The 15,250-nt window shown below is 38.9% G+C and overlaps 1 protein-coding gene across 3 annotated transcripts; it reads left to right on the forward strand.

The window, feature by feature from the left end:
• The first annotated feature begins 1,525 nt into the window (after positions 1-1,525).
• On the forward strand, positions 1,526-14,051 carry LOC311079132 (uncharacterized protein). Of its 3 annotated transcripts, none has more exons than XM_084108336.1 (3): positions 1,526-1,906; positions 3,446-3,604; positions 10,861-14,051. In XM_084108336.1, the coding sequence occupies exons 2-3, from the start codon at positions 3,543-3,545 to the stop codon at positions 12,449-12,451; spliced, it is 1,653 nt and encodes a 550-aa protein (XP_083964462.1). In that variant the 5' UTR covers positions 1,526-1,906; positions 3,446-3,542; the 3' UTR covers positions 12,452-14,051. The 3 variants fall into 3 exon arrangements, with proteins under 3 accessions (XP_083964462.1, XP_083964464.1, XP_083964463.1); XM_084108337.1 differs by having other exon boundaries at positions 1,884-3,286; XM_084108338.1 differs by lacking the exon at positions 3,446-3,604 and having other exon boundaries at positions 1,842-1,906.
• Positions 14,052-15,250: the final 1,199 nt, after the last annotated feature.

The following is a 15,250-nucleotide window of genomic DNA, read 5'->3' on the forward strand; positions in this document are numbered from 1 at the left end:
CCTGTGAGCTTCGGCGAAGGAAGTGTGTGCATGTCCTGTAGAGGACACTATGGGGAACGCCTCAGCGTGACCGGTGTCTGAAGCATGTGATTCAAATGCAACAATGTCATTGGGCGGCGACAGCCCGTGACGTGACTACAGGTGCGACCGTGAGTACAAGACCTTTAGTACACATCATCAACTTTTTTCACCGACCTGAACCCGGTCAGGAAGACACCGACCCGACTGGACCTGATTGTCGCATATTCCACAGCAAATCGCAATTAACAAGTCAATAAACAAGTTGCGAAAATGTAAATGACTAGTCCATTAACAGACTGAAACCATGACTAAACAGCGTGAAACACATTTCTGCAGTATACACATTTTATTCATAACATCTATTCATACACTAGACTGCATTGAAGACATTAGTTTGGGAGGGACTTCAGCTAGTTCAGCTAGCATGCTAAATAAACCAGTATTTCAATCAAAGCTGACAGTTCAGTCGCTCGATGCAGAGATGTGTTTAGGAAATGTTGTTTATACTTTTAAGTGTCTTTAAATTTTTCTCAAAAAGATGCTTTGATGATTACCTAATTAAATACAATGTTTTTATGTTCCTTTACAAAACATATTCCTCAAGAAAGTATTGAATTATTTTGCTGTAATCAGACAGAAGAGTGACAGTGAGGTGGACATCGATATATATATATATTTAAATAAAATTGCAGTTCATTGCTAAAATGGTGTGTATCTTCTCAAGTAATAATGAAATCTGAACTGATTTTATAACCATCCGACACTCACATAATAATCCTGATCAGGTGCATTATCTCGAGACACAACTTCATCAACTGCAGGAGCATAATTTCATTGGCTGTAATATGTTTTATGGTGCCATCTGATGGACTGAATGCTCTTTACCTAAAACAGAAAAATTCTTCAATATATTTCTATAATTAGGCTATAATAACACAAATCCAAAAATGGAGTTTATAAAAAAAAGGGCATATATGTTTATTCTAGAGTTTTCTAGATAATCAACATAACTTTCCTGTGGTAAATATACCATTGTGTCCACATTTTTAAGTTGTCTTATTGACACTGTTCCAAGGTTAAAACTTTAATTGGACTATTACATGAGAGCTGCTTCATTTCAGTAAATTGCTCTGTCTTTCAACATAGTTTCTGATGTTAATTCATGATTTTCTTTCATGCTACAGCTATAGTAATGTTGCTTGCTAAAAAGCTTGATTGTGAGGTTTAAGAATCAACATTGAGAAAATTGAGAAAATCTGGAAAATCGATATTTTCATTCCAGTCCCAATAAAAATCACATAGCAAAATGGGTTAAACCAAACACATAATCACTGCAGTCTGAAACAACGAAGAAGCAACAAGGAAAACATACTTAGAATTCCATCAACACGAAATAGACTGATTTACAGTTAATAACGCTAGCGGCGCAAATGACGTCAAGACCACACTGCGGAAGATGAAACCACGAAAACAGGCTGATTTCAGAATAATAGCTGTCATAAAAAGCCATGGAGAAATTAGCAATGGTATGTTAGTTATTTCAAATTTAGACACACAGTTTCAAACCCTTCACTACATGTACAATAAGTTTCACATGTAAAAATTAAAGTATAATTATTGAATTAGACCACAATTCAGTTTCCTACATTTTAAACTAACTTTGCATGCTTTCACAGGTTTCCCAAAATGTGTCAGATAAATAAAACCACCCAGATCATGTTCCTTTTAATCAAGTGACAAACTGGTATTACTGGAAAGACGCGCAGGAGAGACATCCCATTCTTTAAAAAAAAAAAAAAAAAAAAAAAAAACTCCCTTGAGACTGATTCATGACTAATGAAGAGGTTTGCTGTGAAAACTCCATAACAACATGATCTCGAATTGTGTAAGTACCATAAATATATTCTCTCTAAAAAAAACATTTTTAAAACTATTTATACATTTTTAAAACAATCTATTGTTGTTGTTTACTTAATTATTTTGTGTGTATAATTTATGTGTGTGTGTGTGTGTGTATAGGGGTCGGCGATATGACCAAACTCTTATAAGTCATTTTATTTCACGATAACAGTATATATCACAATATAGTTATTTTTGCTTTGAATAAGTTTTTTATGATATACAATTTTTTTCATACCTTTGAAATGTCATAATTCTTATCACTATTTTCAATATAATTAAAAAAAGACCAAAGAAAACAAACTACAACAGTACAAAGACACAAATGAGATAGACCTACCCGAAAAACGTAGAAATACTTAGAAAGCACTAGAAATACTATATAAAATGTATAATCAAATGTATAAAAAAAACAAAAAACAATACATAGTCTTTACTGTGTAAATTCAATATGCATTAATTCTCATTAAAGTAATAAAAGTGATTCAGACAAGAGCAGTGAGAGAAGTGAGAATGCTAACAGATTAGCATTCTGTTGTCACTTTAAGACCGACTGCACGGATCCAGTATACTCATGCGTTTTCTTTCTCTGTTAACGTTCACTTAAGACATAAATGACGGTTTACTTTGCAAAGACATGATCACTTTGACACATAGTTATGTGTGTTTAACCGTTCAAGCCCGATTAGGCGGCAAAAAGCACTCAGTTCAGTTCTCACACGCTTTATGAGCAGAGGCTTTGTGTTAGCAAAAGTCTCTCAGAGAGCGCGCGCATAAACTAAGATAAGTTCGCTTCCACTGCTAATTGTGCTTCAACAGTTTAAAATAACCTGTTTTTTAAACAGAAATGCTTAACAACGCATGCAAACGATAATATTTTGTGATGGCACAGCAACATCACACGAGCGTAACCACGATTGAGAAGATAGTTCAAAATCTCAACCGGTTGACACATTTTTACTGGTTAATCGTGTCTACCGGTATGAGCATAGGTTAAATTTGTGAAAACAAATGCAACTAATTGAAAATACCACTATACAGGCTATTAAATTAAATATTCTTTACATTTAAAAGAGATTCAACTCAACAGACAAAATCAGTACAGTGTAAATGTTTATATTTTGTGACTGATTTACTTCCTTGATCCGTTTTTAACAGCTCAATGGTGTTTTAAGCCCCCAATGGCTCCTTAGAGGCAGCTAACCCTACCCTCAACCTTAAACCTACCCATCCCCTCGCTGCCTGGAAGGCGCTGTTGGGGGCTTAAAACACCAAACACCTTTTTAACACGGGTTGAATTTTGCTGGTAACTGAATCTTTCAGGCAATTCATGGACTATTACATGAAAACAGACAAAGAAAAGAAGGTAATTCTATTATTTGATCAAAAACCTCAGAATTAGGCACAAAATAAGAAATTGAGAAATGTTTGTGTTTGTGTTTTTGTCCACACAATGAAAGTCATTGAGTTCTAGTGTTGTTTGTTTTCCAATTTTCTTCAAAATATATTATTTTGTGTTCCACAGAGGAAATTAAGCCATAAAGGTTTGGAACGACATGAGGGAGAGTAAATGAAGAAAGAATTTTCATTTTTGGTGGACTGTCCCTTTAACCCCGGCAACAATGGCATTTCCCAGAAATCGCTGTCAGCGCAGCTTCAGCTTGAATCAAGGTCCCAATATGCCGTAAGAGAATGTTCTCAATTTTTATAATAATAGGTTTTTTAAACTACAATGTGATTGTTGTATTATGACTGGTCTGGATGGAGGTAATTGTTGATCTTTTATAAGGCAAGGCAAGGCAAGGCAAGTTTATTTATATAGCACATTTCATACACAATGGCAATTCAAAGTGCTTTACATAGAATAAATTAAAATAATAACAAGAAATAAGAATAACAGTTAAGAAGAATAAAAAAAAATAAAAAATAAAAAAAATAAAAAAATACAGTACAGTACAAACAGTCGGACGAACATTGGCACAGTGCTCATTCAGTAAATGCATAGCTAAACAGAAGTGTTTTGAGTCTGGATTTGAAAGTGTCTACTGTAGGAGCACGTCTGATCTCCTCTGGAAGCTGGTTCCAGCTGCGGCTGGCATAATAGCTAAAAGCGGACTCGCCATGCTTTGAGTGAACCCTTGGTATTTCTAGCTGATATGATCCTAGTGATCTGAGTGATCTGCTGGGTTTATATTCAGTGAGCATATCTGCAATGTATTTAGGTCCTAGGCCATTGAATGATTTATATACCAGTAATAATACTTTAAAATCAATCCTAAATTTAACTGGGAGCCAGTGTAAAGACCTGAGGACTGGTGTGATATGTTCATATTTTCTGGTTCTGCTCAGAATCATGGCGGCAGCATTCTGTATGAGCTGCAACTGTCTTATGGTCTTTTTGGGAAGGCCAGTGAGGAGTCCATTACAGTAATCCACCCTGCTGGTGATGAAAGCATGAACAAGTTTCTCTAAGTCTTGTCTGGAAACAAAGCATCTAATTCTTGCAATATTTTTCAGATGATAGTATGCTGATTTAGTTATTGCTTTGACATGACTACTGAAACTAAGGTCTGACTCTAGTGTCACACCAAGATTCATGACTTGATGTTTAGTTGTTTGACCCCTAGAGTGAAGGTATGCGTTCACCTTGAGAACTTCATCTTTGTTTCCAAACGCAATGACTTCAGTTTTGTCTTTGTTTAACTGAAGAAAGTTTTGACACATCCAACTGTTGACTTCATCAATGCATTGGCACAGGGAGTCAATGGGGCTGTAATCGTTAGGCGATAGGGCTAAGTAAATCTGTGTGTCGTCTGCATAGCTGTGGTAAGCAATTTGGTTCTTTCTCATTATTTGGCTCATTGGGAGCATATACAGGTTGAACAGGAGTGGCGCAAGAATTGAGCCTTGAGGGACTCCGCATGTCATGGATGTCCACTTAGACTTATGGTCTCCTATACTCACATAATAACCTCTCCCATCTAAGTATGACCTGAACCATTTTAGGACTATCCCAGAAAGCCCCACCCAGTTTTCCAGCCTGTCAAGAAGTATGTTATGATCGACAGTGTCAAATGCAGCACTGAGGTCGAGTAGTACCAGCACTGATAATTTGCCTGAATCAGTATTTAAGCAAATATCGTTTATTATCTTTATGAGCGCTGTCTCTGTGCTGTGGTGCGGCCGGAAACCAGATTGAAAATTGTCAAAGTATCCATTCGAGCATAAGAATTTGTTCAGCTGATTGAAGACAACTTTTTCAATGATCTTGCCTATGAAAGGAAGATTTGAGATCGGCCTATAGTTGCTTAGTATGGTCTTATCCAGATTGCTCTTTTTCAGGAGGGGCTTGACAACTGCAGTTTTCAGGGAGTTTGGAAAACTCCCAGAGAGAAGTGAGGCATTTACCACTTCTAGAAGATCTGCTTCTAAACTGTTTAACACACTTTTGAAAAATGATGTGGGAAGTGTGTCAAGAGCACAGGTTGATGTTTTAAGGTGCTGTACGGTTTCTTCCAAAATTTTGCCATCAATTTCTTTGAAATCAGACATAGTAACTACTTTCTCAGGTGGTCTGATCTGTCTGACCCCAGGGCAACTCAAGGATGTGCTGATCACCTTTCTGATATTATTGATTTTCTCAGAGAAGAAAGAAGCAAACTCACTGCACTTGTTGTCTGAGAGCATTTCACTGGGAATCTGGCTTGGGGGGTTTGTCAGTCTCTCTACAGTAGCAAAAAGAGTGCGTGTGTTGTTTAAATTACTGTTTATAATATTTGAGAAGAAAGTCTGTCTAGCTTTGCCTAGTTCCATATTAAAAGCATGGATGCTGTCTTTGTAGATGTTATAATGGACTACAAGTTTAGTCTTCCGCCACATGCGCTCTGCTTTTCTGCATTGTCTTTTCATATTTTGCACTGCTGTTGAGTTTCTCCAAGGTGCTTTTTGTCTGCCACTCTTCTTCCTGACATTAACAGGAGCAATATCATCAATTACACTTTTAACTTTTGAGTTAAAAGAATCAAGGAGAAAATCAACAGAGTCAGCAGATATACGTGGTGTTAAGGATATAGCCTTCATAAATAGTACACTAGTGTTCTCATTTAAGCATCTCTTCTTAACAGACACAGATCTAGCTTCAGTGGCAGGAGAGATCAATATATCAAAGAAAATACAGAAATGATCAGACAGTGCTACATCCTTAATAACAATCGATGAAATGTTTAGACCCTTACTGATAAGTAAATCTAGAGTGTGTCCGCGATTGTGTGTGGGTCCATTTATATGCTGAGTCAGATCAAAAGTTTTTAAAACACTTTTGATTTCTTTCGCCATATTATTCTCTGCACTATCTATGTGGATGTTACAATCTCCAGCAATGGCAAAACAGTCAAACTCTGATGTAATTGTTGATAACAGTTCTGTAAAGTCCTCAGCAAAGGCTGGAGAGTATTTTGGAGGCCTGTAAATAATGACAAGTAAAATGCGTGGAGCACCTTTTAACACAATACCCAGATATTCGAAAGAAGGGTAATTCCCAAATGATATTTGCTTACATTGATAGATATCTTTAAAAAGAGCAGCTAGACCCCCACCTCTCTTAACAGCTCTGCAGACACTCATAAAAGTAAAGTTAGGAGGGGCTGCTTCATTGAGGATTGTTGCACTGCAGCTGTCTTCTAGCCAGGTTTCATTCAGAAGCATAAAATCCAGATTGTTTGTGGCTATTAAGTCGTTGACAAGAAGTGATTTATTTTTAAGTGAGCGGATGTTAAAGAGTGCTAACTTAACAGTCTTACTTTTCCCCACAGCAATATTAGTTTGACGTGTAATAGGCTCCAGATTAGTTAGGTTTGCTGTACGGCTACTGAAGGCCTTAGACTTTCTATCTTGTAATAGAACAGCATTAGAGAAAGATACAGGCACACTGGGTTCCCATTTGTTCTGTAAACATTTGAGAAAGTTACTGTTATCAAAACGGGGACCCGACACATATCACTGAGAGCTGGTATCAGTTGTTTTTGGTTCACCTCGAGCAGATGGAGGAGGGTGTGGGCCCTGGCGTTGTGGCAGAGGCCGAAGAGCTCTCACAGGAGGGGGAGGGCGAGCTGGACCCGCAGGCTTTGCTGCAGGCTTTGATGCGGGTGGTAATGGTGCCTGTCTTTTTTTGGTTGTTATCTGGGGGCTCGCAGCAAAAGAGTGGGATAGTCTGGTTCCAGCAGCTAAAATTATGGGGAACTTCCCGGGTTAAAACATTGTTACTATTAGATTATTATCCGTTGGCGTTTTTCTTCTTCCGCTCTGGAAGTCTATGGCAGAACACAGAACTGTATGGTAAAAAGTTATGAAATTTGGCACACTGATAGAGGACAGCCTGAACTGTCACCATAGCAAACTTGGAGTACCTAACTCAATCCCTCTAGCGCCACTAACTGTCCAAATGTGCACTTATGTTTATGCTAACTTGTGAACTGTAAGGGCTAGAGACAAAATTATTTTTTTTCCCACTGATTCCTTAGCTCAAGACAAGACAATTGGACAATTTGATTGCACCCTATGACGTAATTTTCCGCCATTTGGATTTTTCCAAAAAAATAATTTTTCAAACTCCTCCTAGGCCATTGCTCTAATTTCCACAAAAATTTTACCAGATTATTTTGCTTTGCTTACAAAAGTTATGGAATTTAAGTCGATTCGTGAAAACACACAAACAAATTTTATGTAGCTATTGCAAAAATAGACATAAGGCTGTATCTCCTCAACGCTTTATTGTATTCACACCAAAGTTAGTACATGTCATCACAAGCTTGACCTGAGACTACATGCTGCATGCTCCATGTTTTGCCACAGCGCCACCTACTGGTCCGGAGATACGAAAAATGGCTATTTTGCTTATAACTTCTGAATGGTTGGTCCATAAAAGTGGTCTCATTTGATTTGGGGTGGAATGCCGAATCTAATGATATCCAATTTTCCCATATTGGCCATCGGCCATTATGAATTTTGTAGTAAAATGCTGTATTTTATGAACGCATTATCTTATCGTTATGAAACTCGGTATGGGTCATCGGCAGGATGCCCTAAAGGAGCCTGAGAAGTTTCAAGCCAGCGCCACCTAGTAGAAAATCAAATATTCACATGCTTATAACTTTGGATTCGGTTGATTTATTTTCATAGGAGTCATCTCCTTAAATTCCCGAATCCTTGCATGTCCAATGATACCAAACATGCTTGGTTCCCTTTCAGTCGGTCACGTTCGACTGATTGGGATCACGCTAGGGAGCCTGTCATCTTCGAGTATTGTAAAAACAAGCCAATGGATATGGGCATGCGTGAATCGCATCACACGCCCCGCAGTGCGGGTATATGCATTCACCATTTGTCTTTCGCTTCGGAGCCGATCGGTCTCAATGTCTCTGAAGAGTACTGTTGTTTACAACGAGCGAGTGTGTCAGTGTTTTTCTAGGAAGACTCTCTCAGTGCTTGTGGTTCTACAACGCGAGTGCAGCGGTGATCGCAAGCTTTATACATATATAGTCCTCATTACCACACCCGCTACGGCACCTTGTGGGATGGGTGAACAGAGGATCATAGTGAGGCTTCCCCACCCAGTAACCAAACCCTGTGGGCCTTTCACTCCTCTATCACATCGCAGCCGGTGGAGCCCCTCGTTGAGCACGCTGGTCCCGCTCCAGGGGACAGGATGTCGGCTGCAGGATCGGAGAGTGAGCTGACCTCTGGAAATGATGACTTGGCTATCCCTCCAATGGAGCGGTCTGTCACGACACAGATGCACCTGTGTTGGGCTGGGCTGGGCTGGGCTGATCGGCGACGCGGTGGAGAGCTATATAGGAAGTACGACTTGATTGTCAGGTTCCTGAGCGGTGCAAGGAGATGACATAAACTTCCTTGCGCCCCCTCTATACCTTCTTGGGACTTATCTCCAGTGCTACTGCACTCTGAGACCTCCCCTGAGCACTACAGGCAGTTGAGTTAAAAATTCTGTTTTTAAAGAAACAGTTCTCCTGCTTGATTGCTCTACACACATTTTCGGAAACCAGCAGAAGGGAAGGTGGTTTCCATGCAGAGGTTGGCCCACTAAAAGATTAGTGTTGCCATCATCCTGGTGAATTTCCCAAGGTGCACTGTGCCCACCTGGGTAGTGAGCTCCTCCGAAAAGAGAGTGTAGCTCCTTCCTGGGCATTGACACAAGTTCCTCACTGACAGATTAAGAGTTGTGGGCTGGGCGACACCAGCACATTCGCTTGGAAATTAGCCTATGTGTCGAGCCGGTTGCTTTCCATGGGCTCCCTTCACACGAAGCCAGCTTCACCTTAGCCCGGTTTGTAGTATCGGCTGCGCCATTCCCCTCCTATGGACTGGATAAGTGCGCTTTTCGCTCCAGTTTAGGTTCCCTCTTCCAAACCCTGTTGAGTTCCTCCTCATCCCATCGGTGTTGGACGTGGCAGAGCGTCCGATGCTAGACCTATCACTTGTATGCTTGTGTAACTTGTGTTAGGTGGGGTTTATATGTTGTGATCCCTAGGGTGATCCCATATTTGTATTCTTCCATGGTTTGACTCCCTGCGCCGAGCCCATGTCTTCCCTTGGCAGAGCCTGCTCTGTGGTCACTGTCCGGTTGCGTCTCCCCCCTGTTATCGGCTGGAGCCACCTCAGTGGCATGCCATATGTTGTATTGCCCGCTAAGTTCGCTCAGTCCATATGTGTATTCTCCACATGTTATCTCCTTTGGGCAGGGTGTGGCTTCCGCAGCGTATGCCTTCCAACGAAAGGCACGCTTCCTAGTGGTCCTGTGGAACAGCAGTGACTTTCCTGGACTAAGCCCTATCCTATTCCGCCTAAATATGCGGGATAATCATGAGGCTTTTGTCTAGGGACTGGAAGGTGGCAGCACTAGTGGTGTCTTAATAGGGATCCCAATTAGTCGACTACGTTGAACGTGACCGACTGAAAGGGAACGTCTTGGTTAGGTATGTAACCCTCGTTCCCTGAAGGAGGGAATGGAGATGTAGTCCCCCAGCCACTATTGCTGTACCACTGCTGACTGGGGTTCGCTCAGCTCCTCAGCGAAAAACAACTGGTGCGTGCATCCACTTCCATATTTATACCCGCACTTCGGGGCGGGGTGGGTCGTGTGATGCGATTCATGCACGCCAATGTCCATTGACTCGTTTTTACAATACTCGAAGATGACAGGCTCCCTAGTGTGATCCCAATCAGTCAACATGTCGACTACGTCTCCGTTCCCTCCATCAGGGAACAAGGGTTACATACGTAACCGAGACGTTTTGCCTTATTGTTTGTGCAACATTGTGATTAAGCGCTTAAATAATTTACAGAAATATCTTCAAAATCGGAAACATAGGCCATTGACCATATTCTTATGCCCAAATGTCAAAATTGTTATGGTAAGTGGCAAAAAAATGCAAATAAAGTCGTCAATGGGTAATTTTTTTTATGTTCTGATAGATATAAATGTCTATAACTCCAACCCAAAATGAGAAATTTTAATCAAATTTCACACACTTATGTATGGGGCTATTCTGAGGACACACACACAAAAAGCGGGGAACTTTGACACTCAGTGGCGCTAAAATTAAACAAAACATGAAAACTACTATACAGTATTCTGACATGAATTGCTATATTTTACAAATGCATTGGTGTATCATTACAAAACTCAGTATGTGCCATCGGCACCATGCCTTGAAGGTACTCAAAGCATTTCAAGACAGTTATAATTAAAGTTATAATGATATTTTCAGAAATGATAATAACTATATAAATTAACTCTTTAATTAATATAGTTATAAAATAACTATAAAAATTAGCGTATTGTAATGAAACTGGCTTAATTGATTCCTTGAGTCATGCTGAGAAAAATAAATGACAATTTTGTGTAATTTTTGCATTTTACAGAAAGCCGTGTCTTCCACCACGCAGACTAGCTCTGATTCATCGAGGTCCTCCAAAACGATTCCTTCTACATACAGAGAGGAAAGTAATTGATGATAATGGAAAAGTCAGAAAATGGACTTATGGGAAAAAAGACTCCACAAAACCAAACAAAATTGTTCTGTTGGTGGGAGAAACTGGCGTTGGGAAAACCACCATCATCAACACCATGGTCAACTACTTAATGGGAGTGAAGTTTGAGGATGAAATATGGTATGAAATCACAGAAGAAGAAGCCAGAGACCAATCAGAATCACAAACCTCTGAAATCACCATGTATGAGGTTTTTCCTATAAAGGGTCCCATGTCTCTCACCATCATTGATACTCCAGGATACGGAGACACTAGAGGACTGGAAAAAGATCTGGAAGTTGCTGAGAATTTATCCATGCTGTTTCAGAGTAATGATGGAGTTCGTCAAATTGACGCTGTGTGTTTTGTGACTCAAGCGTCTAAGAATCGCCTCTCGGACAGACAACATTACATCATCAGTTCAATTCTGTCTTTGTTTGGAAAAGACATTGTGAACAATATTGTGTTTTTAATCACACACTCTGATGGTCTGCCACCCCAAAACGTCCTTGGTGCCATTAATAAAGCTAGAATCCCCTGCAGACGAGACCGCAATAACCAGCCTGTTCATTTCTTATTCAACAACCGGCAGGCTGACGCCCGTCACACTGGAGAGCGTCGAGTTCGTGCTCAAAGAGACGCCTGGGAAGACAGCATGTACGGCATGAAGCATTTCCTTCAGTCACTGGATGAAAAGCACAGAAGAAGTTTGGAGTTGACTTCAAATGTCCTGATAGAACGCATTCGATTAGAAGCGTCCATGTGCAACTTACAGCTGCGAATTCAAGAGAAAGAGTCAAAGAAATCTGAAAAACTTCAGATCCAGCAGGCAATGAGACAAAATAAGGACAATATTGAGAAGTGTAAAAACTTTACCATTAAAGTAAAAAAGACTGTCAAAGAGAAGGTGCCCATTGAAAGCGCTTCATGGAAGAGCAGGAAAGCGACGACCTGCACCGTCTGTGAGGAAAACTGCCATGAGTTTGACTGCTGGTGGGTTTCGAATCCCAGTAAATGTGAAGTCATGAAAAACGGCTACTGTACCGTGTGCACAGGGAAGTGTCACCACAGCAAACACGTCAAAGAAAACAAAAAATACATCGTCAGTACCTCAAGCATGCAGTTGGAATTTGACTCCATAAAAAAGGATTATGAAAAAGCTCAAAGACAGTTCAAGAGGTTTTCAGTTGTAATAGATCATCTTGATCAAGATCTGAAGGAGATTGAGGACCAAAAGTCAATTCTTTTGTTCGATGCTTACAAGAACATCAAGCATCTGTCTCAGATCGCATTAAAGCCAGACTCGGCCTTCACTCTTCAGCATCTGGACTTCTTCATCCCCAGAGTGAGGGAGGCTGGGAAAGAAGACTGGGTCCGAGAGCTGGAGGAAATGAGGAGAACCGCTGTGGCTGAAGAAGCCAATAAAGACGCTCTGAGTTATCTGAGAGCTGGTCTGGCTAAACTTTTCTTTGGTGTGCAATGAACAAATGCAGAGAACACAAGAGATGAATCAATGACAATGAAGAATTTGGAAATACTGTAGCCTATATGTGTAACAGAGTTATGATTTTAATCAGTTTTATTGTGAATTCTTCTGAATTCAGCAGCAGTTGTTAATTCCATGTTGTAGAGGTGCCCTCATGTGGTTTGTGTGGGGACTGCAGAAATGTTTAGTTAGAAGAAACACAGCAGTTGCATTGAGTAGAGCACACTGTGGCTGAGTTATGCCTGCCTGCAGTGAAACACAGCCACTAAGAGGATGTTTTATTTCATTTAACAATAAATAGAATTACATCAACCAGCATTTGAGTTTGTGCATTCAATGGGGGTTTACGAGTTTGGCCAGAGATTGAGCTCGCCATGCAGTCGGTGTTCATCACATGCTCGGGAATGTTTGCATGAACATAGTGTAACGGTCACTTTTATGCTTTTATGGTCATTTGAGGTAAAATGAGAACTGCGCATGTGCGTAGAGAGTCAGTAATAGATATGACAGGTGAGGAGAAGAGATAACCGCTCTATCGACTTTTGTACTCTTTTTTTTTATTTCCCTTTATATTTGTGACCAGAGTTGAATGTTTATTTGTATACTTTTTCTCAATCAATCCCCATGTATGCGGAAAATACGCCATCTCTCGTCTCTCACGCATGTTTTCCTCCGACACCACGTTGTTTTTCTCTCTCTGGGCAACAACATCTCAACTTTGTGTTACAATAGAGCAAACCACAACACAGAGTGAAGAAAACCTAGTTCTACACTAAAAAAAATAACTCTTTGAATGAACATAAAAAAATCATGGAAAGGATTTCCACATGATTAACTTGCTTTATTTCAGCATTATGCAATTCTGTTATTACAATTTAATGTACTTACGTTGGGTCAACTTAATTTATTAAGGTTGATTAAACTTATTTACTATGGTTTGGCACAGCTTAATTTAATAGTGTCAGCCCAACTAATTTGCAATGTTTTGGACCAACTAATTTATTTAAGTTAGCCTAACAAAAGTGCTTAATGAAAGAAAGCCATTTACCGTTTTTTACGATTGCTATGACAGATTTTTCAATACTTTTAACAATTTTCCAAAACTCTTAACACAGTTAGCACTACATCCGTCTGTGTAAGCTATACTATTAACACATTTCTTGTTGCTTTAACACAAAATGCATACAATTAACACAAATTGAAAATGCTTGAACTTCTTTTACACACAAGCTCAAACAAGAACTAAACAATGGATTTTTACTTCCAAATTTACCAATGCTTTAACACTGTATGTCAGAACAGATAACACCATGTTCTAAACCTAACCTTACAGGCTAAAGTCAAGGTAAACAGCTGCTTATATTGTGAATTGAAACACAAATATATCCCCTGTATTTTATTCTATTCTTACTGAGAAACAGCTGATTGAATTATGCAAATAATTAGAAGATGACTTTTTTTTTTTTTTTTTTCTGGTGCTTTTTCTGTTTGTATATTTTGTATTTTCACATACAGTACTGTAATACTGTAAATGGCAGCTATATTGCATATTTTTGTTATCTTGCAGAAATGTCCTGTTGCAAATAAAGCCGTTACTGCAGCAATTCTGTCTCTGTCTTCTTTTTTTCCACAAACCATACATTCTATAAAGCTACTCTAAGAAGGGTCATTTATTTTGCTGTATTGAATTTCTGCTGCAAAAAAAAAAAAAAATGCATGCATTTACATTACAAACAAAACAAAAATAGAGACTTCCAAAAAAAAAAAAAAAATCTGCAGTGCAAAACACAATCTATGATCAATACAATATACTGTCTGTTGTATAAGGGCAGACCTGACACATAAAATAATGCAGTTTCTGTAATTTCAGCTGATGATAGTGTTTTTTTTTTCATTGTGTTATGATTGACTAAATGTTCCTGTTGGAAGAGAACATATGTTAGTGTTTTGAATAATTATTTGATTTTGAAACATGTTTGCAGTGTTTTGTTAGACATTGTGTATTGTGTTAGTGTATTATTGTATTTTGAAAATTAGTTTTGGAGTTTAGTTTACAATGTGTGATTTTGAGCATTAAATTAACCGTTTTGCCAATTTTGTGTTTTAGGTGTGTTGGTGCGTTAAGAGTTTAGGAAATTTGTTAAAAGTATTGAAAAAATTGTCATACCGATTGTAAAAAACTGTAATCACGTGGAAATCCTTTCCATGATTTAATTACATTAATTCAAAGAATAGCTTTTGAGTGTTAATAAATTAAAACCTTTTTAACAATCTCTAATGGTGTAAACAACACACAACAAATGAGAAAAGGTGCAATCAAATTGTATTTCCAGAAATATAATGCACATTGTTTTACACAGTGCAGTTGCTTGTTGATAAAAGGAAATATATCTCAAGTCTATTATGAGAATACAGGGAAATGGGCCCTCTCACTCGCATCCCACTTAATCTACTCTTAACATTTGCACTTTGTACATCTTGCACCTGTGGTTTTATGTGATGGTGAACTCACACAAAAGTTAATAAAAAATATTTACCAAAGTTAGAACATTTTTTACATACATTTAAAATGTTTACATTGAAATATCGCTAATCTAAACAAACTGGGCAAATACAGGTTTAGCTGGACCCTAGCTTCATAAGCATGTCAACATTGGAATCAGTCAGTAAGACAAATTCACTGTTTTAGGCCAAAAATATTCAGGTCTGGCAAAACTTACAAATAACCATTGAAATCACAAACTTGATGGCCGATGACCCCCTTCACCAGTACTCATGTGGTTGGATGGCAGACAA

This window comes from Abramis brama (assembly GCF_963993115.1).
Source record: "Abramis brama genome assembly, chromosome: 3".
Lineage (NCBI taxonomy): Eukaryota > Metazoa > Chordata > Actinopteri > Cypriniformes > Leuciscidae > Abramis > Abramis brama.